The sequence below is a fragment of the Acipenser ruthenus genome, unplaced genomic scaffold (assembly GCF_902713425.1).
Source record: "Acipenser ruthenus unplaced genomic scaffold, fAciRut3.2 maternal haplotype, whole genome shotgun sequence".
NCBI lineage: Eukaryota > Metazoa > Chordata > Actinopteri > Acipenseriformes > Acipenseridae > Acipenser > Acipenser ruthenus.
Window position 1 is genome coordinate 1 of NW_026708443.1, and position 26,034 is coordinate 26,034.

At 41.2% G+C, this 26,034-nt stretch overlaps 1 protein-coding gene across 16 annotated transcripts in view; it reads left to right on the forward strand.

Annotated features, from left to right (window-relative positions):
• Window positions 1-7: 7 nt before the first annotated feature.
• LOC131733175 (uncharacterized) overlaps window positions 8-26,034 on the forward strand; it is a 36,781-nt gene continuing 10,754 nt past the window's right edge. For 3 of the 16 annotated variants that reach the window (XR_009326085.1, XR_009326089.1, XR_009326088.1), the window contains exon 1: window positions 19,897-20,153. Coding sequence is in view for 9 of the 16 variants with exons in the window: in XM_059021127.1 (XP_058877110.1) it covers window positions 9,248-9,258; window positions 9,739-9,832; window positions 10,015-10,182; window positions 19,763-19,887; window positions 20,075-20,153; window positions 20,311-20,379 (546 nt within the window). In the remaining 7 variants the exon portion in view is untranslated. The other 13 variants (XR_009326090.1, XR_009326091.1, XM_059021129.1 and 10 more) reach the window with 12 other exon arrangements.

The window sequence follows — 26,034 nt, forward strand, 5'->3', positions numbered from 1 at the left end:
ACGAGCAATCATATCTACCATGGCATACGTTTTTCATTTCTGTATTTGTCCTATCAAGAGGATTTGACAGGGTCCTTTTTTAACATAGTACAAATCTTATCCCTTAGTAATACTATAATGATTTCCATTACACGAGAGTAGATGTTAAAACTTCATGTTGATTTGAACTCGGCTCTCGCCAAGATAAGCACCAACTAAGACATAGCTTTACAGTAAACTAATGTGATCCATGTGTGTCACCATCCATTTGCGCTTCCTTCCATATAATGATGTAGATATCCTTCTGTCTGGTGTTGATGGCTGAAGTGTAATGCTGGCACCAGGGATCAGCTTATTTGCCTCCCTGGCGCATCAGCAAACACAACAGCCGCGATGCTGGCTCCAGGGATCAACCCCAGTGCGGTCTCCCCAGCACATCAGCATGACAACCATCAGGATTGAGCTAAGTAGGGTACATCTCTGGGGTCTTCAAGTGGGCACCTTCCATCCTCTGTTTCATCAACTAGCCCACGACACCTCAAGAGGGCTCGACGGTGATTCTGGTGTCCCAGCATCACCCCCCTCCGTCCCCCACTCAACTCAGCCCAGTTTACTTACCCGTACATCAGCGTTTCTTTCTTTCTATTGTGCTTGAGATCCCCAGCCAGAATCTTTCCGTCTCAACCACAGCCAGTTGCTGCTCCTCTCTGCTGCTTCAGATAAGTTCTTCACTGTGCGACGCAACTCTTGGCCACTGAATCCGACGTCTCTGAGAAACCGGGTTGTAGAGTGTGCCACAAATCCTTGATAACCCACTTCCACTGGGTAAACCCGGACTCTCCATCCTCGCTGTTCCGCTTCAGTGGCTAGTTGAGCATACCGCAGTTTCTTCCTGTCATACGCCTCATCTACAGCATCCTCCCATGGCACTGTTAACTCTACCAGGTGAACAAGGCGTGCTGATCCAGACCACAAGACAATATCTGGTCAAAGGTTAGTGGTGGCAAACTCAGGTAGAAGAATAAGTCGTTGACCAACATCTGGCAGCATTTTCCAGTCTCTAGCAGCTTCCAGTTGTCCTGAGCGAGGATTGGTTTTAACACCTTTTCTTGGTGGTTGCTCTCCTGGGCGGAGGAATATTGTCTTTTGTGTGTAATGTTTTGATGGAACAGGTGGCAACTTATTGGTCATGTTACACTTGTCTTCCAATGCTAAGGCCAAACATCGCAGCACCTGGTCATGGCGCCAAGTAAACCGCCGTTGGCTAAGAGCCACCTTACATCGTGTCAAAATGTGCCTTAATGTTGCAGGTGATGAACACAAAGGACATGAGGGATCCTCTCCTACCTAGAGGTTTAGGTTCTGTGGTGATGGGAGAACATCATATGTTGACCTGATGAGGAAACTGATCTTGCTCTGTTCCGTTGACCATAGGTCTTGCCAGCCAATCTTGCATTGTTCCACACTCTCCCATCTCATCCATTCTCCCTGCTTATCCTGGGAAATGGCCTTTATACAACTTACCCTCTCCTCCTGCTTTTGCACCTCGTTTACTACCATCTTCCTCCATTGAGCTGGGGCTGCCTTGTGCCGTGTAGGAGGAGCTGAACTGAGACCAAGACCCCCTCTTCCATGCTGAATTTGCCCCATGATATCACCAATTCGAAGGGCAGCCTTTGCATCCTCCACAGCTTTCTTTGCCACCCACTTTCTTCCAGTTTTCAGCACAGGTGCTGCCTCCCTTACGCATTTGTCACGTGACTCTACTAATGTCATTTCCAGTCTGACCTTGGCGCACTTAAACTCCTCGGTTAGAGTGGATGCTGGTAGCTGCAGTATTCCTTTACCATAAAGTCCCACTTTACCTAGGCAGCGTGGAACTCCCAACCATTTCCTGATGTATGAACTGATTAAGGCTTCCAGCTTCTCTACTGTTGTCAAAGAAATCTCGTACACAGTCAGTGGCCACAGCAACCTCGGCAGTAGACCAAACTGAAAGCACCAGAGTTTTAGTTTGGTAAAGCGCTGCTGTCTATGCTCTTCAACCCTTCCACTGCTTGTTGTCTAACTTCTCCCGCATGAACTGTGTCCTTTAGATCCCCTTCGTACCATCTCCCAAGACTCTTCACTGGCTCCTCAGACACTGTTGGTATTGCCTCACCGTTAATGAAGAACGTCTACTACTTTACCTTTAATTATAGAGATGCTCCTTCATTTAGTGGGCTTGAATTGCATTCGTGCCCATTCAATGTTATTGGTAAATTTTCCCAATAACCGATTAGTGCAGGCTACTGTTGTAGTCATAGTTGTCATGTCATCCATGTATGCTCGAATTGGCAGTAGTCGCATTCCAGAAGCCAAGCGCTCTCCTCCCACTACCCATTTTGATGCCCTAATGATTACTTCTATTGCCATGGTAAAAGCCAGTGGAGACATGGTGCATCCTGCCATTATTCCAACTTCTAGGCATTGCCATGTAGTGCTGAATTCTGAAGTTGATAAACTAAATTGCAAATCTCAAGTAGGCTTTCACTAAATTTGTTATTGTCTTTGGTACGCTGAAAAAATCAAATGCTGCCCAAAGAAGTTCATGTGGCACTGAGTCATATGCATTAGCCAAATCCTGGAATGTCACATGGAGCTCCTTCCTCTCCTTTTTAGCTGATTGAATTTGTTGCCAGATCACATTGATGTATTCTAAGCATCCTGTGAAACCATGGAATGCCCGCTTTTGTATTGAAGTGCCAATGAAGCAGTTCTTTAATAGGTAAGTTGACAATTTCTGAGCAATAATGCTGAAGAAAATCTTGCCTTCTGCATTTAATAGGGAAATAGGGTGAAACTGGTGGTGATGAAGCCCTTGCTTTTTTCACAGCTTGCTCTACTTCTTTCCACTTAGGTGCACAGTCCTCCATTTGGTATTCTGGTGGAATGATAAGTGGGATGGCTGAAGGAATTGACATAGGCTCCTGCCTTTTTGAATCTGTATGTGTTTCCTCCAAATATCTCTCCAGCTCAACCTTAGATGCTTTTAGTGTGCCATTCTTCTCACTTGTGAATAACTTTACAAATTTGAATGGGTCTTTTATAAAAGTTAGTTCTCGTACGCTCCTTTTAGTAGCGTTTCCGTAGGCGCTCAGCTCTGCGCAATGTTGCAAGCTTATCTTTTATGACCCTTTTAAAGATTGAGTCCCTCCTTCTGACTTTGTTCTGCTTTTTTCCATTGCTTCCTCAGCTGTTTCCTTTTTCTAAGCGTTCAATCTCCTGCTGCCGTCTAGACTTTCCAGGAATAGTTTGTACTTTTTTCCTTCCTTTTTTCAACTCCAAACCTCTCGCTTCCATATGCGTAGATGTCCCCAAATTTATCCAGCTCTTTTTCAACTGTTCCACTTAACCTTTCCAATGCAAAGCAGAGATCTGTGTTTACTGTGTCTGTAGCAGGGTGATTGCCCTGCACGTGTGTTTAGTGTTGGTATAATTTTTATGGGGAAATGGGTTTATTGTGTGTTTTGGAGTTGATTTGTTTTATTACATTTATTGTTTACAGACGGGCGCTCGATTTAGACTTGCTGCCTGCTAGGCTTGGTTGAGGGGAAGGGCAGCAAGTGATTGGCTGTGCTGGACCTCAATCGGCAGGTGGGCGGGTCTTGACAGAGTGCCCATCAGTTCAAAAACATCCGCGGGATATGGTTCGAGGCGACTGTAACGCCTTGCCAGAGGGGCGCGGCGTATACTCGGGAGGAGAGGGTCCGCTCTGCAGGAACGACAGCTACGCAACCTTGAGACTGCAAGCGGTGCTTGTGAAGGCAATTCCCAGCCAAGGCCGTATGAAGCAGCAGGAGTCATTGTATGAATACCGGCTCATGAGTAGGTTAGTTAGGGGATTGTGATCAGGGTTTCCCCTGGGTTTCACTAGTGACTAATACTTTCTAAAAACATTAGTCACTCCAGATATTCAGTAGTCACTACTGGCGCACAGCTCAAGTCTTCAAGGGTGTTATGAATCCTGTTTTTATTTTATACCTTAAATCACTGTATTGACCAAAACAATTATTTAATTAAACCATTTTAATAATGCTCTACAGTTTAAATACATTGGTAATTTACAGTTGTAAAGTTTTAGAATATTAAAACTCAAGAACCAGATTTATTTGCCCTGAAAAGCTACATACAGACACAGAATGCATTATGAATTACTTATAACATATATGTCTTTTTACAATAAAGAAAAAAGTGCTAGAATATTGTATACAACCCATGGAAACAGAGTTCTGCAATAAGGCTGAAACTTTGCTGCTTGTTTTCTTTTTCTTTTTTCTGACGCTTGTGAGCTTTGTTTGTACTTTTTTTTTTTCTGGTGTTCCAAATTCAAGTCTTCATTTTCTACAACTTGTTGTTCTGTTTGTTCTATTTCACTCTTGCTGTGGCCGCGCTGAAAAAACGAGTGGATTTTCTTCTGCGACATTTTACAGTATTGGCCAACAGTTTTGTTTAATTCGCGCGCACAAGTTTACTGCGATCATGTATTTATATTGATGATAGTTATAGAAAAGAAGGCAAAGAAAAGTTCACTATCCACGCATCTCTACAGCTCACCTCAATATGAAAACATATTACTGCACTGTAAACCCGAATAGTTAAACTCATTGAATAAATTAAGTATTGGAAACACAAAAGGTATAAAATAGTAGTACTGACACAAACGTTTTGGGTTCCCTTAACTTGCAACTCAGTTTTGATTTTGTAGCAATTATGTTTGATTCAGATTAACTATGTGGGATTTTATGTAAAGAGAACTTCTGATATTAGATTTGCTGACACACAAATCTTTTCAGTTTGAGTTTATTAACGTGTGACGTCACAAACGTCATTGGCACGGTCGAGAAAAATCATCTAAAACATGGCTGGTCTTCCTGGAGTTCGACTAATATTGTAGGTTAACTAAACGTTTAATCTCTTCTGTCTGCGGCGGTGGAGAAATTGTATACGGTAAACTTTCGAATCACTATCAAGTCTGTATCGTTTGTTATAATTTTACAAATTTAACAGTTCATTTCTGCTCAGCTGTCAGCCCGCTAAATCAGCTTACTAGCCGGAAAGCTAGTTAGCTATCACAGTTGAGTTGAGAATGAATTGAATAAGTACCAGGATAGTTGTGTTGTGATGCAGATGCTAAAAATCTAAAATATTTCAGTTTTTATTTTAAACTAATCTGTTTGAAATTTACGAAAGGCAATTTTCAAATGCAGGCTAGCCAATTGGGTGTATTTTTTGCATGACGTTGGACAAACGCATCGGTGCGATTGGCTGGTTTGCCTGTGTCTCACTGCAATCCTGGACACTTGTTTTCCACACTTGACGAGCAGTGTACCCCCGGATAAGGTCTCGGTGAGTACGAATGTTGATTGCATTAGCTTCTCAACCGACTAATGATTCAATGATGTAAGCACTGTTTACATATATTTGCTATGTTTTAGATGCCTTCAGCTTTGTCAAGAGCAGTATCTATCACGATCTGAATTCTGTGCATACCTATGCTAACACGTTAAATGTCTAGCTATCTAACGCAACTAACTGGCAGCTTTCTAACATGTCTTCAGCTTTGGACTATGTAACGTTTACCAGGCCCACCGAGAGGGAAATTTTCCCCGGGGCCCAACGCCGGATTCCAGCCTTGCTGAAGCACCCCCAGATCATCACCGATCCTCCACCACATTTCACAGTGGGTGCGAGACACTGTGGCTTGTAGGCCTCTCCAGGTCTCCGTCTAACCATTAGACGACCAGGTGTTGGGCAAAGCTGAAAATTGGACTCATCTGGGGGTGCTTCAGCAAGGCTGGAATCGGGCAGATTTGTCTTTGTGAAGGATGCATGAATCAAGCCAAGTACAAGGTTGTCCTGGAAGAAAACTTGCTTCCTTCTGCTCTGACAATGTTCCCCAACTCTGAGGATTGGTTTTTCCAGCAGGACAATGCTCCATGCCACACAGCCAGGTCAATCAAGGTGTGGATGGAGGACACCAGATCAAGACCCTGTCATGGCCAGCCCAATCTCCAGACCTGAACCCCATTGAAAACCTCTGGAATGTGATCAAGAGGAAGAGGGATGGTCACAAGCCATCAAACAAAGTCGAGCTGCTTGAATTTTTGCGCCAGGAGTGGCAAAGTCACCCAACATCAATGTGAAAGACTGGTGGAGAGCATGCCAAGACGCATGAAAGCTGTGCTTGAAAATCAGGGTTATTCCACCAAATATTGATTTCTGAACTCTTCCTAAGTTAAAACATTAGTATTGTGGTGTTTAAAAATGAATATGAACTTATTTTCTTTGCATTGTTCGAGGTCTGACAACACTGCATCTTTTATTAATGTAGTTTATGCTAAAAACGTATGTTATTTGATGTTAAGTAAGCTTCAGATTAATGACTATTATACACGCGGTAGCGAGACATACCAGTCCTTCCCCGGGGCCCATGACGGCTCTCGGCGGCCCTGTCGTTTACTTATCAACCTGGGTAGCTAGCAAAATAATTCAAGCTTCCATTCATTTCAAATAGGTTGCATGTAGCTATGGAAGCCATTCCTGCTAGCCTGTTAACTTTAGTAGCTAGCTAGCCTGGAAAAAGCCAGAAGAAACTTGTAATGTCGGATGGCCATGCACGTTTTTGATGAAATCGCATGGTGGCACCAGGTGCACAAAATGGTGGGTTATAGTAGACCTGGTGGCTATGACAAGATAGGTCTAACGTTAGCAGCCTTTAACATGGTGTAGCTGAGTATTTTGCTCCATGATAATTATCAAGTAAAGGTATTTTGTTTTTTGTTTTGAAACTGTTGGGGAGGGACAGAGGTAAGGCGGTGACATTGATATTTTGCCATGTTTCTTTGACATTTTTTAATCTCAATTACTCTGAGTGTCAATGTTACAATCTATTGCAGGTCAATTTAGCCATTGAGCTCTGATTAAATTGGCTTTGAATAAAAATGCATAGTTGACCAAGTACTTTAGGTTTCAAATTATTTGTCATGTTTCAAAATGAGGAATTAAGACATCAATTCATTTTTGCTAATGAGATCTCTATTTCTCTCTACAGGCTTGACCTGAAGGATGCTGGTTCTCATCTAGCTAGCCTAGGCCCTATACTATATCCCAGAAGTGAAAGGTACACTTTGCAAAAACACATTGGATTACATTTGTGATAAACATGTTTATCTTTACCATGTAGGGTAACAACATTTGTTATGCTTCTGGGTTGCTGATGGAATGGAATGGCTTGGAATTGTAAGTTGTGTGCGGCCATACTTCACTCCAGGACAGAGTTGCTAAAACACTATCGCCTGCAACATAGTCACTATTCAAGAGTCAGTCCACTTCCGTGTCTCTACAATGATTGTGTTTGTACATTTCATTCATTCAATGGACTCAAAACTCATCTATCATGATACCACACTGTGCACGCTAGTAACACAATCTACAGTACATCTAAAGTCACTGTTAATAGCACTCACTGTGCTACTGGAATGTTTCTATCTGTTGGAGTGAATGGCAGTCTGCCTCAATTCTGCAACATTGCTCAGATCTATCTTGTGAATTACAATGTTTCCTTTCTCTGTAGTCACTTTGAGTCATGGTATGTTGAACATCTGCATTCCTACGAGCTGTCACTTACACAAGGGAGCCTGTCTGTCCACCTGCTATCTGAACTCAACGACACTGTCACGTTTGCTGCTTGCACCGTTGATGGCCGGCTGCTGTTGACCCCCAAGAGATACATTTTACTGAGCGAGTGCTGAGTTAATCTTGAAGTGAGTAATCTGTTGGTTCATTAGTGATACAACTTTTTTTAAAAACATATTTTTTCCCTAAGGTGATACTTGTGCCTAGATCAGCTGTGTTTCTAAAGTGAAGGAGTTGTTCTTGTACTTTTGCTGACACATTGTCTTTTACAAGTCGGTGTAATTGTAAAATTACTTTGGTTTGAGCTCATTATGTAACTACCTTATTATTGCCTCATTGATAAGGTTATGTTTTGATATTGGGTATGCAAACTGTTGAAACTGTTTATCCTACCACAGAAATATGGCAGCCGTATCCTCTCAAGCCTTGAAACTTCGTGTCATTGTTGAAGCTGACAGTATAAGGAAGATTAAACTTGACACCCTCCTCGAGTCTGTTGATGACCTGAAAAGCATTTTGAAGGACAAGCTCAAGTTGGATGCAGACTTTAGCTTGCAGTACAAAGACCCTGATTTTGATGGTACACTTATCTCCCTAGTGGACATTGACGAGTTGCCACAGAAAGCTACACTGAAACTTTTCATGGCAGAGGTGGAAACAGTTCTATTTCAACTACAGACACAGAGTTGCTGTCAGATGTGTCCTCTCCAGAGCGACTTAGTAGATGGCTGCCAGGTATTTTTCCCCATGCCCACGTTTGCTTATGAGGTAGAATTGAAGCTCAGAGAAGGTAACACTGTCTTTGAAAGAAACAGAAAGTGTCTTCAGTTATCTAGAGATCAAAAGCATGACATCCTAGAGAAACTTGCAGCTACTATTTAGTTTCAAAGCAGCTGAAGCACTTGTTTCCAAACACCCCTGCCTGAAAGAGCTTGGATCTGAGACTGGCTGGTATGGACGGAAGAACAGCATAAAATACAAATTGGGTAACTACAGAACCAAGTTGAGGAGACCAGGATGTCAAGAGGTCAGTATAAACGCAGGAAAAAGAAGCAGAAGTAATCCAGAGATTGAACCATCGCACTCAGAGACCCAAGCGTGCTGAAGTGAACTTTTTGCCTGACTTCCCCAAAGGACAGGACATGGCAAGTCTTGAAAGACAGAGGCTGGAGATAATCCAAGAAGTTCAGAAGACTGAGAAAACCCTACCCCTCATCGATAGGATGATGCAGACGACATTTGTCCTGCGGCGGCAGGAGGTAGTCACCAACAGACCACCTGTGAGATATCCTTGAGCGATAGCCGGCTCTACATTTGGAGTCGCAGGTAAAATTGCACAGCTTTGTTTTTTCAGCAATATTTTGTTTTTCCATATAATTTTAATTAAATAACTTGTCTTGAATACTGTCACTTGTCTGTCGTTTCTGTGTGTAGGTGTATGCAGAGTTCCAACGGATCACAAACCAGAACTTGCCGAACATCTTTTATGAAGAGCTTGACCGCCACACTCTTCGCTTGATGACCTTATACCGACAGAGGGCATCAGAGACAGGAAAGACATCTGATGCTTTGGCTGACATTCTGAGGATTCATGATCTACAGGTAAGATGGTCAATGCATATGTCATTAGGTCACTGCATATCTAAAGATGGGAATCAGACCTGGTTCAAAGTAAATCAAGCATAATCTATTTGACTCGGGTCTGGTTGGAATACTTTGTTACATTGTTATCACTTTAGTGATCTGAGGGTTCATGTACTGGTGCTTGTGTGATGCATGATGTATCCATTCTAACTATTCACAAGATTTGTGTGCCAGGTAGACAAGTATGATCCAATATGAAGGTCAACCCTAAGCCCTCCTGCCCTGTGCACTTTGGAGATCTGAAAAGATGTGACAGGTGTAGGCAATATGCTAGCAGCTCCATAGAGACCTCTGATAGGCTAGTTGGAATGTATGGCATATTGCTGTCACCTGCCAAATCTTGTCAGATCTCCAGAGTGCATAGGGCGTGAGGGCTTGGGCTTGATGTTGAGATTAGACCTATGTCTCAAAATGGATTTGGGATTATTACCTCTTCAGGACCAACATGATGTCCACACAAGGCGTACCACTGTGCTCCATGCCCTTCCTGTGTTGCTGCGCAAGAAGGTCTCAGGATTTTAAGACATGCAGGGTTAGTTTTTTGCCCCTCTGGTGTGTGTGTGTGTGTGTGTGTGTGTTGATTGTGCGCATTTCAAATTCAACATTATATCAATCTCTGGTTGTTATACAGTAAGTTTTTAAAGCTATTTCAGTCACTGAAGTCTTAACCTTGGTCTTCTAAATGCTACTTTTCCTGTCATTTGTGCATTTCAGGTGGAGGATTCTGATGAGCCAGATGTTGGTGATGCACCAGTCGCCATCCTTGCAGTGGTCAGTGATGACGCTGAAAAGCCGGTCCACTTCAACCCAATCAAGATTTCCATTGTCCTGGAGAGTGAAGTCATGGTGACCAACCTACCCAGACTGGCTGACGCTTTCCTGGTAATGTTCGGTCTGATCTATGCTCTACATCTGAGTTATCCAAAAGAACTGGCCAACACTTTTGAGTTCGTTCAGAAAATCCTGCTGGGTCTAGAAGATGGGACACTTAAGCGAAGACTGCAGGCTTTGAAGAATGACTTGCTGATACACGTGTAGTGATTGACCAAAGACACGATCCGCCTGGGTTCTGGTGGATGCATTATTTTTATACTGTGGAAGACATTTTGAGTTTGCAGCCAGTGTATGAGTTTCATTTCTCTTATTTTCTTGTGATCTTAGTTAGGATACTGAAAGAGCTGTTATGGTAGCTGGAATACAGAACAAATCGAGTTTTTGTTTTCTAACAGGGAAAGGCCACAGAAGGGTTTTACTTTAGTCATATGGCCTAAGGCAGGTGAGTGGAAGGTGAAGGTGACGTAACAGAATTGTTGTAATACAGTTGTGGGCAGCACCTATGAGCCCAGCTTTAGTTTGTTGATAATCATTTGATGCAGTTAATTCTACTTAATATTAATTTTTAGGTTGCTCACATACTCTGCCAACATGCTTCTGGTGAGCTTTCTCTAGAGAATTTCTATTGTTGAAAAGCACTAAGCTCACGGTAAATGTTTTTTTATTTTTTCTCAGACTATCAACATCTGGAAGCAGAGGCTACCTCAAAATGGTCAGTCATTTTCTGAATCCCAAATAGACCCCTAGCTCCTATGTAGATCTGAGTAACAACCCCACCCTGACTTCTGACAGGCTGGACGGATTTTTTTTTATTTTACCATGTTTACACTTCTCCTAGCATCTCTATGGGAGTATCTATAGAGTAGGGGCTTGGCGATGATTTGGGATTCAGAGACAGGATCATTTAACCTCTTTTCACACTACAAAGCAAAGTTGCACTGTGTAAAGTAACAGACCTCTCAAATACTTTATGTGGTTATGACACCATTATTGCACCTTTTGTTAAACACAATTTTCAAATTGTTATCGTTACGATAAAACATTCTTGTTTTAATTATGCATTTGAACATGTTTTTTTTTTATTTGGGTTAACTTTATATATTGCATGTATTTAGTTTGAGTTAGTGCTACTCAATTAACCTCAGGTAATCGGTTGCCTAAAAAAAATGGATTAACCGTACAATTGCCTTTTGAGTTCCACTAAGTTATATTTTTTAATTTACATTGAAGTTACCACAACTTAAAAATGTTAAGTAAAGAAAATAAGAATAAGTGTAAGAAAATAAATCAGTAAGCAGAACACAAACACATTAAGTTATGGCGACATAATATGTATACATTAAGTGCACTTCAAATGGGAAGTTGTTGTTAATTCAATGTATTGAGTTTTAATTAGCAAAATAACTGAGTTCATCATCATACTATTTTAAAGTATAGTTTAATTAAACTTGAAAATTATATTAACTAAGAATAGTAAGTACTGTATACATTTTCATTTTAAGTTTCATTACTCAAAAAATCAAAGGCAATCAGTTGCCTCAATTTTTGAGTTAGTAGACCTTATCGGGGTTTACAGTGTGGCATTTTTAAATTATTGGTGATTAAAACCTACAGTACTGATGCTAATTAAAAAATAATAATAAAACGCTTACCAAGTACCAGTGTGATGGATGTCCCTGCTTGTTACCACACAAATCACTGATGATGGCAGGGAAATTGGAGAGAGCTTCAGTCACAAGACATTTTTGGCGTTTTTAATCTTTGATGGTATTTCGTCTTGATTGCCCTTTGCTAGTAATGTACTTGTAATGAGCAAACAATCCACATTTTTTCACTGGATTGGAAGCTAAAAACTCTTGCTACTCTCACACCAGACGTAGTCTTGGCAATACTAGACCGCATGGCAATACTGCGGTTTCTGACTGGCCATACATTCTGTATTTTGAAATGAACCAATAGTACTTAAGTTACAATAAACTTTAATCGGGTCATTGAAACAAATAAATATCGACTTGCAGGCATGAACGCACACAGGAAATAAAACGAGTTAAAGACTAGGCTTTTAGTTTTTTAAAATGTCTTTTTTTGTATCCCAGACAGACTGCAGTAACCGCCCAACTGTTTATATTACATTTAAACAACAGGGCTTATTTAAAATGTACATATTTAATATGTAAATTAGTTGTGTGTGCGCTGAACGCTCTGTCACAGCACATCAGTCTGGTGTTAGCGATTAAATGTTGATTATATGACAAAAGTTTGCAATAGATAGGCAAGTGGTACTGAATAAAATGCGTTGTCTGCCATTTCAGAATTTTTCTCGAGTACCCCAGTTTGAAAACCGCTAGAAGAAACAACATTACCAACAGATACAGTTTAATAGTAGTAGTATTTAAAAGCCGTTGTCCTGACTGGTAAATTCTTCCAGCTTCCCCTTTTATTTTGACACTTTCCATATAATAATGGCATTTTTATCTTGACATTTTTCATTCTTAGCCACCAAGTAAATATTTGGACAGTTTTCAAAACAATTGTTGCTCTATTTTTACAACACACGTTGGTGTTGTTGATAATATGATAAACGCGTATATCTGCTTCAGGTTAAACGATGGCCCGTGTTACACAGAACACTACAAATAAAATGTCAAATATACACTCTGTTTTTCGTTGGTTTTGTGGATTTGCTATGTTTATAACTTATTTTAATACTGCACATAATTATATAGTTTAGAAAATGCTACTTACCAAAACCATGCTGCACATGAACTGTATTACATAATAATTTCCTTTATTCCGATTCCAGTGGTGTTTCAATGCAAGATGTATTGTAGGCATATATACAGTGCCGTATAAAACCACATACACTGTCTGTATATAATTTTATCATGCTCGTTATAGGCCTACTGGCAAAATGGTCAAGAGTCAGTTGGTGCTTAACACATACTGAATCATTTTGGCCGTGAATTTTAGCATTTTTGGTCATAGAAAAGACACATTTCACATATTTTAACGTTACCGTAGGCTTTTTTTTTTTTTTTTTTTTTTTTTTTTAGCTAATGATGCGTTTTCGTTTCACAAATCTTCTGCACACAGTATTTTTAAGCAACTATAATAACCTATATTTCAACAGTTACTGTCAAAGCTTATTACTTATTCTTCCAGAAGTAATGGTCGGGTGTAACAGGGATACAAGGTTATATTTGCGCTGGGCCATGTTGTTAACAAGCCTGATGTTGTCGTCCAGGCTTTACTGTGAAACTGACTGTAACCAGGGAGGGTGTGAGCGCATCTTAATGGACTGGAGAATAAAAACACAGGAGTTTAATTATGAAAATGCAAGTGTAAACAAACAAGTAAAGATTAGCATGTCGTCAGACATGTCATTGTAATACAAAATGCATTAATATACTGCGTATTGGTATTGCGTCTGGTCTGGGAAGAGGGACACAAGAGCGCGTTAAGAGAATTTCAGTGGGCCTTTTTTATTTCAGGGGGGCCTTGGCACAATGGCGCGGCCTAGCGCGAACACTGCAGATGAGGTATGACACAGGCCTGGTTTTTGGGATGGAACCGCATAACAGTCTCGCGTTTTGATTTGTCCATGTCTGTCACATGAATATGTCGTCACACTTGTGGAAAAGCTTGCAGGGATTTTTAACATTGTGATCAGAGAGAGCGAGAGAGTGATCTGCTTTCCACAACCTTACCATTAAAATATAACGTGGTATTACGCTGTACTGATATAACAAACTATGGGTAATTACTTTATATGAATTATCATGTTATGCACGAAAGTAAGAATTGGCTTTCTGTGGTGGTGTACTTTTTTCTTTCAAGTAGCATATATCTATAATCGTTTTTGCTATATATTTTAATATAAAATGTATACTCTATTGCAGTTTTGTTACAGGATACATTGGTTTATCTCTAATGTAATCACAGTTGTACATATAGACTGCCCCTGTTTTCATTTGTCGCAAATTCTGAGCCGCTTTGGTTTAGATAACGTGCCAAATTCTGGGCCGCTTTGCATTTTCGAATTCAGCCCTGTTTTGGGGACTCAGTTGACGAGTTTCTAAGTCATCCATGCACAGTTTACCATAAACTGGATTGTAAATTCATTAGAGTAACCCTTAGTACATGAATCAAAGTTAATGTATTTTATACTCTCCCCAGAAAACTTTTTTTTTTTTTTTTGAAAAAACAGAAATAAAATGTAAATGTTAAAAAAAAAAACGTATTTCTTATTATGTGAAAAAACTACACTGAAATAGATACATGAAAATTAATTAAAGCAGTCGTTTTCCTTTTATTAAAGGCTAATATTAAAACACATTTTTGGGAAGGAACATGGTATTCCGAAAAAAGGACATCTCATTTTCTTATGTAAAGTCCATCAATATATTGTAGTGTTTCAAGTTCTTTTTGGACAGAAATGAGACTGCAACTGTGAGTAGATGTAGGCCGTTTATTTTGACAATAATTAAATAATCACAAAATAAAATCATAAAGTGAGGGAAAGGAGACTGGGAGTCGAAGGTGAAAATAAATGATTGTAGTAATATTTCTTTTACCCTACCCTTCCCAGTCTTTTCCCCGCCCCTCTTTTGCGCAAAACCTGAACTCCAATTCCCCTCCACACACGTGTACCACCATGCAACCCCGGCACGCACACACCACCATGCAATCCCTGCACACATACACACACCATGCAACCCCGGCACGCACACACCACCATGCAATCCCTGCACACATACACACCACCATGCAACCCCGGCACGCACACACCACCATGCAACCCCGGCACGCACACACCACCATGCAACCCCGGCACGCACACACCACCATGCAACCCCGGCACGCACACACCACCATGCAACCCCGGCACGCACACACCCACCGTAGCAATTCTTTGCAAAATATATTTTCGGGTATTCAGCCCCATTCATGTCTATGGCAGTGTTAAACACATTTTCAGTCATATCTCTCGAACCAGAGCACCTATAACCACCATTCGAAGGGTTCTAGACCAGCCTGAATGTAATATGCCCAGTTTCATAGCAATTATTTGCAAAAAATATTTTCAGGGTGTTCAGCCTCATTCATGTCTATAGCAGGGTTGAAAAACACATTTCAGGCATATCTCTCGAACCCGAGCACGTAGAACCACCATTCAAAGTGATATAGACTCAGGGGAGCACCCCAAACCACCCCCTAAAACGGTGTAGTGGTTCACCCAAAAACTCATGTCATGATGAAAAAATTCACTTTGCCAAGCCGTCCTGGCATCTGAACCATGAAAATGGTGACTCCTTGTGTGGGACCCCATGGGGCCGCGCTGCAAAAAAATAAAATCAAGTTCCTAACCCCCACAGAACCTGAGATACACCCTGTCAAAAATGTCCAAACTACCCTTTTCGGGGTCATATCTCCATGACCCTGGGGCCTAGAAACCGGGTTGAACTTCCTAGGGTCATGTATGGGGGCCCTCTTTCACAGGGAGCCACCCATTTTCAAATGGTACATTTTCAGCATGATGGCATGTCAAGGTTGCATTTCCAATCGCTTTTGAGCTCCAGGTTGGCAAAAAAAAGTCTACTGGTGTCCTTTCTAGCTGGGGACATGTCGCTTGGAGAAATCGACATGGGCCCCGAGGTGGACCTCCGTACCGATTTTCAAGTCTCGGGGACCCCCGGAACCGGAGATATAGCACCCTGAAAAATGTTTATGGGAAATCCCATTATAAAACCCCTTTGGGGCAACGGCCACCATCTGGCGGTGGGGTGGTGTATAAACCCGTGGCCAATGTGTTTCTTTAGCTAAGACTCTTGTGCACACAGAGTCCCCTTCTGAGTTCGTTGGCCCAGGGGTCGTGGAGATATGGGTACGATAAGAGACCACCCCCTTCCCTATGGCAAATCCCATTATAAAAAAAACATTGGGGTAAGGCTCGGCCAATGGCGGTCGTGGGTCGTACGAACTCGAAGCCAATTTTCTTTAGCTAAGACTGTTGTGCATCTAAAGAGTACTAGCGAGTTTGTTGGCCCAGGATTTGTGGACTCATGGGGTACGACAGGAGGACCCCCCCCCCCCCCCCCCCCGACCGCGATTTCCTATAGCAAAATACATACAAAGAATGTATTATATACAAGACCTGAAATGTGCACATTTTGTAGTGTATTTATGCAACAGAAGCCCAATTTAAGTCCATTCCAAGTGTTTTGTGATCACAGTATCAGCTTGAGTGTATCGGAGCAAAAGAGAGCAGAGGCGAAAAAAAGCACTATATACCCTATTCTTTAAAATATCACTTTGCAGTGCAAATTTGAGGAACGCAACCACTTAGCAACTGGTACTGGTACCAAATTGGTACTGCAATTTAAAGGCCTGTAGTGTCAGACTGGTAGTCCCTAACTGATTCAGGTGTTTTTGGAATGATTCTTGCAAATAATGATTTATAAGAAAAGAGAGATTGACAAACAGCATTTTGCTTTATATGCAGAAACGGGCAACTACAAGAGGGTGTCAAACAAGCTGTGAATGTCCCAGGAGGCTACAGAGAACCTCTGGGTATGAATCCAGATGCTCGCAGTACCTGTTCTTAGATGTCCGAAACCACTGTATCGCTGTATAACTGTATACCCTATCAATATGATTTTTTACTGTGTATTTGAGGAACACAAACAATTACAAACTTCAAACTTCAATTGCTGTGCTATCAGTATATCAGTGTATGCTGGGTATCAAAAGGCCTTCACTTTTACAAAAGGCTGTCAAAATTTAAAAAAGGCCATCAGTTACAAAAACAGGTGTGCTCCTAACCCAATACTTGTCTTTTTAATTCTGTGCATCCAAATACTTCTAGTTAAAAGTTTTAAGAATTAAGCCTACTGTTTGTTCTGTCCTAAACCAGCAGTCTGTCACCCAAATTTATTAAATAAACGGGGGGGGGGAGGGGGTCATCAGATTATTCTCCATTTTATTGTAACTGAGGTACCGTTCAGTTGAGCGAAAATTGTAAAGGGGTACTCGAGCTGAAACCTCCAGATAGAAGGGCACTGGTCTCTTAAACCCAGAAGTTCTGATAAACCCCTACGCCTCACTATATATTGATGGACATTACATAAGCAAATGAGATGTCCTTTTTTTTTTTTTTTTTGGTATACCATGTTCCTAAATGTTTTCTGGGAGAGTAAAAAATACATTAACTTTGATTCATGTACTAAGGGTTACTCTTAAATGAATTAACGGTCCAGTTTATGGTAAACTGTGCATGCATGACTTAGAAACTCAGCTGTCAGCTAAGCAGAATATCTCAAAAACTGGCCTGAATTCGAAAATGCCGAATTTGGGACGTTATCTAAAAACCAGAGCAGCCCAGAAATTGGGATGTTATCAGAGCGGCCCAGAATTTGGGACGTTATCTAAAAACCAAAGCAACCCAGAATTTGGGACATTATCTGCAAACCAAATCGGCCCAGAATTTGGGACGTTATCTGAAAAGCAAAGCGGGCCAGAATTTGGGACGTGAATGAAAACATGGGCAGTCTATATGTACAACTGTGATTACATTAGATCCACACTATTACAGTTTTGTTAGAGGATGTATTAGTTTAGAAGACATATTGCAGCGTTTCCACGCAGTGGGCAGGATAGAAAGAGACAACACGCCGTTTCCAAGTTCAACGCTTTATATATGAATCTCTTTCAGAGCCCACCGCTCTAGCCACTTGCTCTGCACCGACCACAATGCGCTGCAACGCCCCCTTTTATACCTTAGCCCCGCCCCTTTATTCTAATCGGGTGCCAGAGTGAACAGCTATCCCATTGGTCCCCAGCTGCACACCAGGACCAATGGGCACACACAACAAACAGCCAATGACAGGGACAGCTCACACAGCCAGAGACAGAGCGAGCCCGCAGCTACCGGTAATACAGACCGGGGGGAGGGGGGGCAAGGAACACAATACAGTGGCATTAACAGAGTAGAAACAAGAGGGAATACAGTACACAAACGCAATACATGGATCGCTACACTATATTTGATATTAAAATATATCGCGTAAACAATTATATGTTAAAAAGTACGCCATTACAGAAAGCCAATTCTTACATTTGTGCATAACATGATAATTCATATAAAGTAATTACCCATAGTTTGTTATATCAGTACAGCGTAATACCACATTATATTTTAATGGTAAGGTTGTGGAAAGCAGATCACTCTCTGGCTCTGATCACAATGTTAAAAACCCTGCAAGCTTTTCCATTCGTGTGACGACATATTCATGTGACAGACATGGACCAATCAAAACGCGAGACTGTTATGCGGTTCCATCGCAAAAACTGGGCCTGTGTCATACCTCGTCTGTTTTTTATATTAATCCAGGTTCAGTGACTTCCTTGGTGGACACGGAGATCTCTGATTCAAAGTCAGGACTCCGATCACAGAGCTAGTGGGAGCACCTACCAGAAGAGAAGGAGTTAATAGCGCAGCTCAGAAAGGTGGAGGACAGTCTTGAGTTTATTGAAGCTGTTTACTGGATTTATATTAACACGATTGCTGTCAAAAATAATAATAAAAAAGTCTTCTGAACTCCTTTTGCGGGGTTCAGTAGAATCTCATGATGTTCCCTTTGCTGTGTCCCGCATCGCAGCGCGATTATTTAAAAAAAAACTAAAAAAACAAAACATTGCCCCAGCAGTGGCGGAGGAAGAGAAAGTTGTTAAACATGCCAAGTCAGGTGTTTTAGTATTTTAACAATATTTAGTTCTCTGCGTTGTAGGAGTTCTGGACTCCACTTCAGGAGAGTTTTCCCCGTAGTAAGTCATGCTGTACTTTCAGGATCGTTGAGGCAATGACACGAATATGAAGATTGTAACATCTGCAGATATTTATGCGAGGGATAGTGTCACTGTTCATTTTTTCCCCCTCTGAGTCAGTGGGCTCCTGTGCAGTTGTACCGCCTATTCCTCTGCCACTGCGCATCCTCTATAGAAATAACTCATTTTCCTTCATAAAGTGGAATGAAACCTGCTGAATAATGTTACGTTAACTTATTGAATCACACACCGCTTTTTAGTTTTCTGTATACTTAACGGAAAGAATTGACAAATTAAAAAAGATGACATTTCGAAATCTAAGATGAAATGCTACTGTACTACTAATATGGATTCCGGTAGACTTTTTTTGCAATATCATTATGTAGTTTCTTTTGATTACATGATGTTAAATGAAAGATCTAAAGTATATTCATATAGTTTTGTATGTGTGGTTTTTTTTTTAATTGTCTCAATCCTAAAATTCTAGGTGGTGCGAAACTTTGAGCCACAGCTGTGTATTGCCATAAATAATCACATATTTGAAAATGTGAGATCTACAAATTGATGGCAATGGATGTGATAGGCTGGAAAAATTGTCAGCTCTGTGTGGCTTTGCAGTGGTCCAGTAACGGAATACCCCTGTGTCTCAATGTCTTTTATTAAGTTTTTCCGTCTCTGTCTCTCTTTCTGTCTGTCTGTCTCACTCTCTCTCCTGTTTCTTTCTTTCCTTCGCTCTCTCGCTCCCTCTCCCTTTCTTTCTTCTCTCTCTCTTCTCTCTCTCTCTCTCTCTCTCTCTCTCTCTCAGACCCTCATGTTAAGGTTACGGCACTCGTTGCCTGAAGATCTGGGCGAGGATCTCTCAAACAGAGCCACCCTCTGCCAGCTGGCCAACCACATGAGGCCATCATCCACGTGCCCTCCCCCGCCGTGGTGAGTGTTTCCTCTGTGTCTTTCTCCCTCTTGTCAGAATGCCTTTACTTTACGGGTCAGTGTGTCAGTCAGGTGGCAGAGCGAGGATGTCCGAGCTGCCTACAGAAAACCAGAGGAGCTGCGTGCCGGCTCCACGACACCACTGCGTCTGTACTGGAATTCATTCGCTTGTTTGCTTGTCCTTCAGCCGAAGATCAGCGCTGCCAAAAGCAGACGGAATGTGCAGAATTTTCATCGACGCCTGCAGAAACCTGGGAGTGTCTGAGGTGAGCTGGTCATCCACTTCCCTCCTGTCCTGGTCTCTTCATTCACAGGGGGCCGACACAATAAGCTTGTCATTCAATATCTATAATTGCACCATATTAAGTTTTCCAGCTATGCTATACTTTTTTTTTTTTTTTTAATGCTGACCTATTTTTTCAGGACCATGGCAGTGCAACTTTTCGTACCAATGGTTTACATAAACAGTTCACCGAGGGTCTCCCCTGGTAAAGGCACGTGTGATAGAAGAATGATAGAATAATCGCACGAAGAGTTCTAATCTAATATGTTTGGGTGATCTCTGTGATTTGTATAACCTGAATAATGATATTATATGAAGTTTGATGTTAACAAAGTATTAGATTTACAATGCTGAACTAACACACTGGAATGTGGCCAAGGGTCAGCAGCCCTGTTTTCAGAGAAGTGCATGAGTCAGCGACATGAGAATAGGACACTGTCTCAAATGATAATATTTTGAGACCGCGATAATTCCTCTTTTCTCCCCAGTCACTTAACTAATATTCTTGTATTAGGGGAATCAACTTTGTGGGACCTGACAGACACTCTCTCTCCCTGGCAACTAGAAAAATCAACCAATCAGAAAAGTCGGTAGGCAACAGTATCAAGAATACCACAAGGTTGGTTTGAGCTGACTAAGGGAGATAAGAATTACCACAAGTCATGAACTCTGTGCAAAAACTGATTATATAAGGAACTGTTTGACTTGGTGTATTTTGAGCTTTCTTTGCGGTTGCTTGCAGAGTCTGTGTTACTTTGTTGAGTGCTCCAGTCTGCAGACTAATAAAGTGTGAAGTTGCTCCGACTTGTCTCTGTCTCAATCGTTCTCTCGGTACGGGACCGGTGCCTGCTCGGTTGTATGCAGAAAATTCCACCACACACGGCTGTTTGGTGTGCAGGGGGGAGTCACACAGTCAGGATAGCGTAGGGGTCCCCGAGGGTCTCCCCTGGTAAAGGCACGGCCACGTAGTGTGCAGGGGGTAGTCCCACAGTCAGGGGAGCACAGGGGTCCCCGAGGGTCTCCCCTGGTAAAGGCATGGCCGCGTAGTGTGCAGGGGGGAGTCACACAGTCAGGGGAGCACAGGGGTCCTTGAGGGTCCCCTGGTAAAGGCACGGCCGCGTGGTGTGCAGGGGGGAGTCACAGTCAGGGGAGCACAGGGGTCCTTGAGGGTCCCCTGGTAAAGGCACGGCCGCGTGGTGTGCAGGGGGGGAGTCACACAGTCAAAATGGGGATGTATATGTATATATGTGTGTGTGACAAATGTAAACACTAAAAAGCTCTTCATATCCACTGCCTCCTTGTGAGGCGTGTGAGTAATAATGGATTGTCCAGGCAGTAATTTACGTGCAACCAAAATACATTTTTAATATTATTTGTTACACGATTAAAAAAAAAAATAAAAAAAAACAAAGAATGGCGTGAGGGAGGGGGGTGCTGGAATAACGATAAAACGAAGGGTACGGAAACTCCTTATTCCTCTTCACAAAATCCCTGGACTTAAAGGGGTAAAACAGAAAAAAGAAAAGGTTAATGAATTTTCCGCCCTGTGATAGCAAACACAAAAACTACCACCAGCCAATGCTTCCTCTCTCCCTCCTGCCCATTCACCCCGCCTATGCTTTTTAGGACCAACCCCGAACACAGCAGCACGTTTCCTTTAGTATGCAAAGCCTCGCCCCTGTAGTCAGTGGAACACCAATCCCAAACTGACAAGTGTCCTTACAACTCACTTGACTCCAGTGGCTGGAATTTACATACTCGCACTTCCGCCCCTCACCAAGGTGCCGCCCCTCATAAAGATGACTTTCGTCATGGTCACGAGACCTTGGTAAGGGAAGTCCCGAGTTGGTTTGCTGCCTTCTACTGTCGGGAGGCTGAATTACAGACCGAAACCCCTTTGACTCATCACACTCCTATTTCTTTTTCTTTTTTTTTTTTTTTTTTTTTATAATTGTCAAGGACCTCAAAATGAACCACTATAAATATCCAAAGGACAAAGATGCTGTAACATGAAGCAGACCCCGATATGAATGTGATGCAGCCGTCTGAAATCTCTGTGTAACAAATAGTTAGCGTCCGATGGCAATGACGAGCCATTAAGATCAGCTGTGCTGTTTAATTATTCTTAGTGAACTTTGTGCAATTAAATATATATACTATTAGGGGTGCAATGTAAGAGACACAGTGATGTTCACCCACTCCAGGTCACGGCTTCCAGAAAGGTGAAAAGGTCTCTATTTGTATCGCACAGAACCAGATTATGATATTCTGTATGTACTGAGCAGTATACACAACACACTGCACAGTCAACAAGCCATTTACAGTTAGCTTAATGGCCATCGAAGCACCTAAAACTACAGCTCTGGACAAAAGTTTTGCATCATGAAGTCTGTTATTAGTAATATTGAAATGATCAGGAGCCATGAGTTTGAGCAGGGTTACAAACTCACATTAGCCCTGCTGCTGCTGTTGCACCCAGTCCTGGGGTTCAGAGCTCCCCTCAATGAAGTCTGTTATTATTAATATTGAAAAGATCAGGAGCCAGGAGTTTGAGCAGGGTTACAAACTCACACTAGCCCTGCTGCTGCTGCATCCAGTCCTGGGGTTCAGAGTGTGGCGACCACCACATAAATTATGTTAAAAATACATCATTATCTGTTCTTTAATTAGAATGGATTACACCTGGCCAGGTTAAAATACATTGTTCATCTCTGCCTTATTTATTAGCCTATCTCCCGTTTGGCTTAGTTGTCCAGGCTTGAGGGGGATTTATCGGGGTTCATTTTATTTCTTTTTTCTATGGGAAGGTTCTTCTATTATGCCAGTTACGGTAATTGTTTTAATTAAAGCCACCTGGGTTTCATTGATAAAAAGAGCGTATTGTGGGAAACGGGAAAAAATGGCCTGAAAGGAGAGCTGATTGTTTGCAGGTTTTGTTGCGGTTTCTGCTTTGCTTTTTAAATTATTTAAGCTTATTTAAAAACATTTTTTTCTGGAGTAGCACTGAGCTAATTGTCACGAATACAGTTCTGGAATGCTGTTCATTTATATATATATATATATATATATAGATATATAGATATATAGATATATATATATAGATATATATATCTATCTATAGATAGATAGATGGATTATTTGAAACTGAAGATAACAGAGATCGATTTACAACCCAGGAACAACGCGCAGCCGGTCATCGGACACACGGCAGGAAGGGGTGAGACGGTCTGGTAGACTTTTCCTTTTTGTGTTGGACAATGCTGGATTACAATTTTTTTATTTTTTTATAGTACTATGGGCGTTTGTTTTGATACTTTATTTTTTTCTGGAGTATGTCTCTTTTGCAAGTTTGTTTTGTCTTGAAGCACGTTTGATTTTGTTTTTTGAATTTGACTTTGTTTGGTTTGTCGTTTTTTTTCTCCTGCAATAAGGAACTTTATAATGGCATTAATTTATATGGACTGGTTATCTTTTGTTAATACTTTTTCGTTGTGTTTCAAACTGTTTTGTGTATCGTTTTTACCATACCAGCAATATCCAGGGTTAACAGGGTCATTGTGAGTGTTCTTTGCTGTATTACTTGCTGTTTCACTGCCAAAATATTTATATCCGTGTATACACTATGCATTCTATTGTGCTATGAGGTTTCCTAGAGCAATGTTTAAGGTATATTTTGCTTCCTTTGTATTGACATTGTACTGTTCTACAGTTTTTTGCCACTATAAAGAGGTTACTGAAGATTATAACACTCTTACCCATGAACTTTTGGTCCCATTATTTGCTGTCAATCAGTCTTTATGTTTTTTTAAATCAGTTAGTCTTGGCTTGTGTCTTAAGTCTGGTTGTTACAAGAGCTCCCCTCAATGAAGTCTGTTATTATTATTAATATTGAAAAGATCAGGAGCCAGGAGTTTGAGCAGGGTTACAAACTCACACTAGCCCTGCTGCTGCTGCACCCAGTCCTGGGGTTCAGAGCTCCCCTCAATGAAGTCTGTTATTATTATTATTATTATTATTATTATTATTATTATTATTATTATTATTATTATTATTATTATTATTATTATTAATATTGAAATGAGCGCAGTCCTAGAGGAATATGAAAAATCCATCTTTCAAATGATGGTACAACTCTGTATATGGCCTCAAGATGTCAGTATTGCATTATAAAAATATCCTGTTGGCATTCTGAGGTAGACAGTCTCTGTTTTAATAAAACAGCTGATGTTTGGGAACATGAAAGTGAGATTTAAAAAAATGTTATTATGGTGCTGCTGTCCTGTACTGCGGTGGGACCAGGGTAAGGGCGGATATGTAAAGTCAGATAAATGAATCTTGTTACTATAGTATACTATAACAATTCTTGTTTTGAGATTCAGCTTTTATTGGGGAGCTCCCTTAAAAACCTGGTTTAGAAAGATACAGGGTATAAATGCTTGTGACAGAGTAGTTGTCTGCCGTGTGGGTGCGTGCATTCGCTGCTGAGTGACAGGCAGGAGATCGAGACTGAGGTTGAAGTTTGTAGCACTGTTGCTACATATGTGGGTGTAATTTTCACTCGCCTGTCTCTTCAAGTAAAGGCAGTAGCCTGGCCAGGCCAACCTATAAACTACATTTCCCAGTATCCATTTCTTTCTTTCACCCCATTGGTCCATTCAAAATTTCATCCACCAATCCTCTGTCAATCTTCACCTGTCTCATTTCTCTAATTGTGGGGGGTTGGGAGGGTGTTTTTTTTCTGTAGCTAGCACCTTGGTGAGAGTCTGTCTACCTTTTTGAGAAACCTAATCTTTATACTGTTAGCTAGATATTATTCTTTAGCCTTTGTTTTCTTTTTGTCTGCTGCTTTAGTTTATTGTCTAGTTACCATTTTTTGCTTAATTAGGTGGGGTAGTTTCTTTTTGTGTTTTTTGCTGGAGTGTGTGGTTGTATGTTTTTGTGCATCTGTTCTGGACTGTTTGCAACCTCAGTTTTCATCAAACATCCATTTCATCGCAATTTCATCTCCTGAAGACCTCTACATCATCGTTCACATTCATCCCAAGTAATTAACTGGACTTCCATACCGGTTTGGTGAGCTCTTTCCGTTGACTGTCATCGTTGTTGTTTTTTTTCTTTTGTTACTTTTTGGGACTCCATTACTATTGTTTTTATATTTTGTGTTGCATTGTTTATTCATTCTGTATATTAATCATCCTCCGTGTCAGTAATTGTTAAATTGTTGTGGTTATATTCTTAAACTCTGCTGTGTATCTTCATTTATCTGTTTTCCTGGATTTGTTTACACTATATTCTCTTCCTTGTCACTCTGTCCCTAATTGTGTTGTTTTCTTCTATAATTGTTTAGTCATTCTTTTTGTCAAGCTTTGTGTTCTTTGGAATAAACCAGTGTTTGTGTAGTTAAATTGACGCATTGTGACGACCCTGTTTTACTGTCAGTCACCCTTACTGACTTATTTAGTTTTAATTATTTGGCCAGTAGTATCTCCTAAGGGAGGACAGTACAGTTGCCTATCAACTGTGTAGGGTGACCGTTACAAGTTGATACGCCCCCCGCAGGTGAAGAGGATTTATTTACACATCAACACACTGAACCGCTCACGTGACTCTACCAGCAATGGCAGCGCACGGAGCGCATACAACACAGTGTACAAAAACTTTAGTGGGATCTACAATCTGTGAACTAATCTTCTCTGATCAATATCAACGAACTCCAGCTGTCGGCGGTTTTGACTTGCTCACTCACTCTTCGGTATCCAGCTGTGTGTTTCACCGACAGCTAGACAGAGCTGAAGAGCTTGATTACTTGAATAATCAAAAAAAGGATCTGTTTTTAAAACTGACTAACCTACCGCTATAAGGAC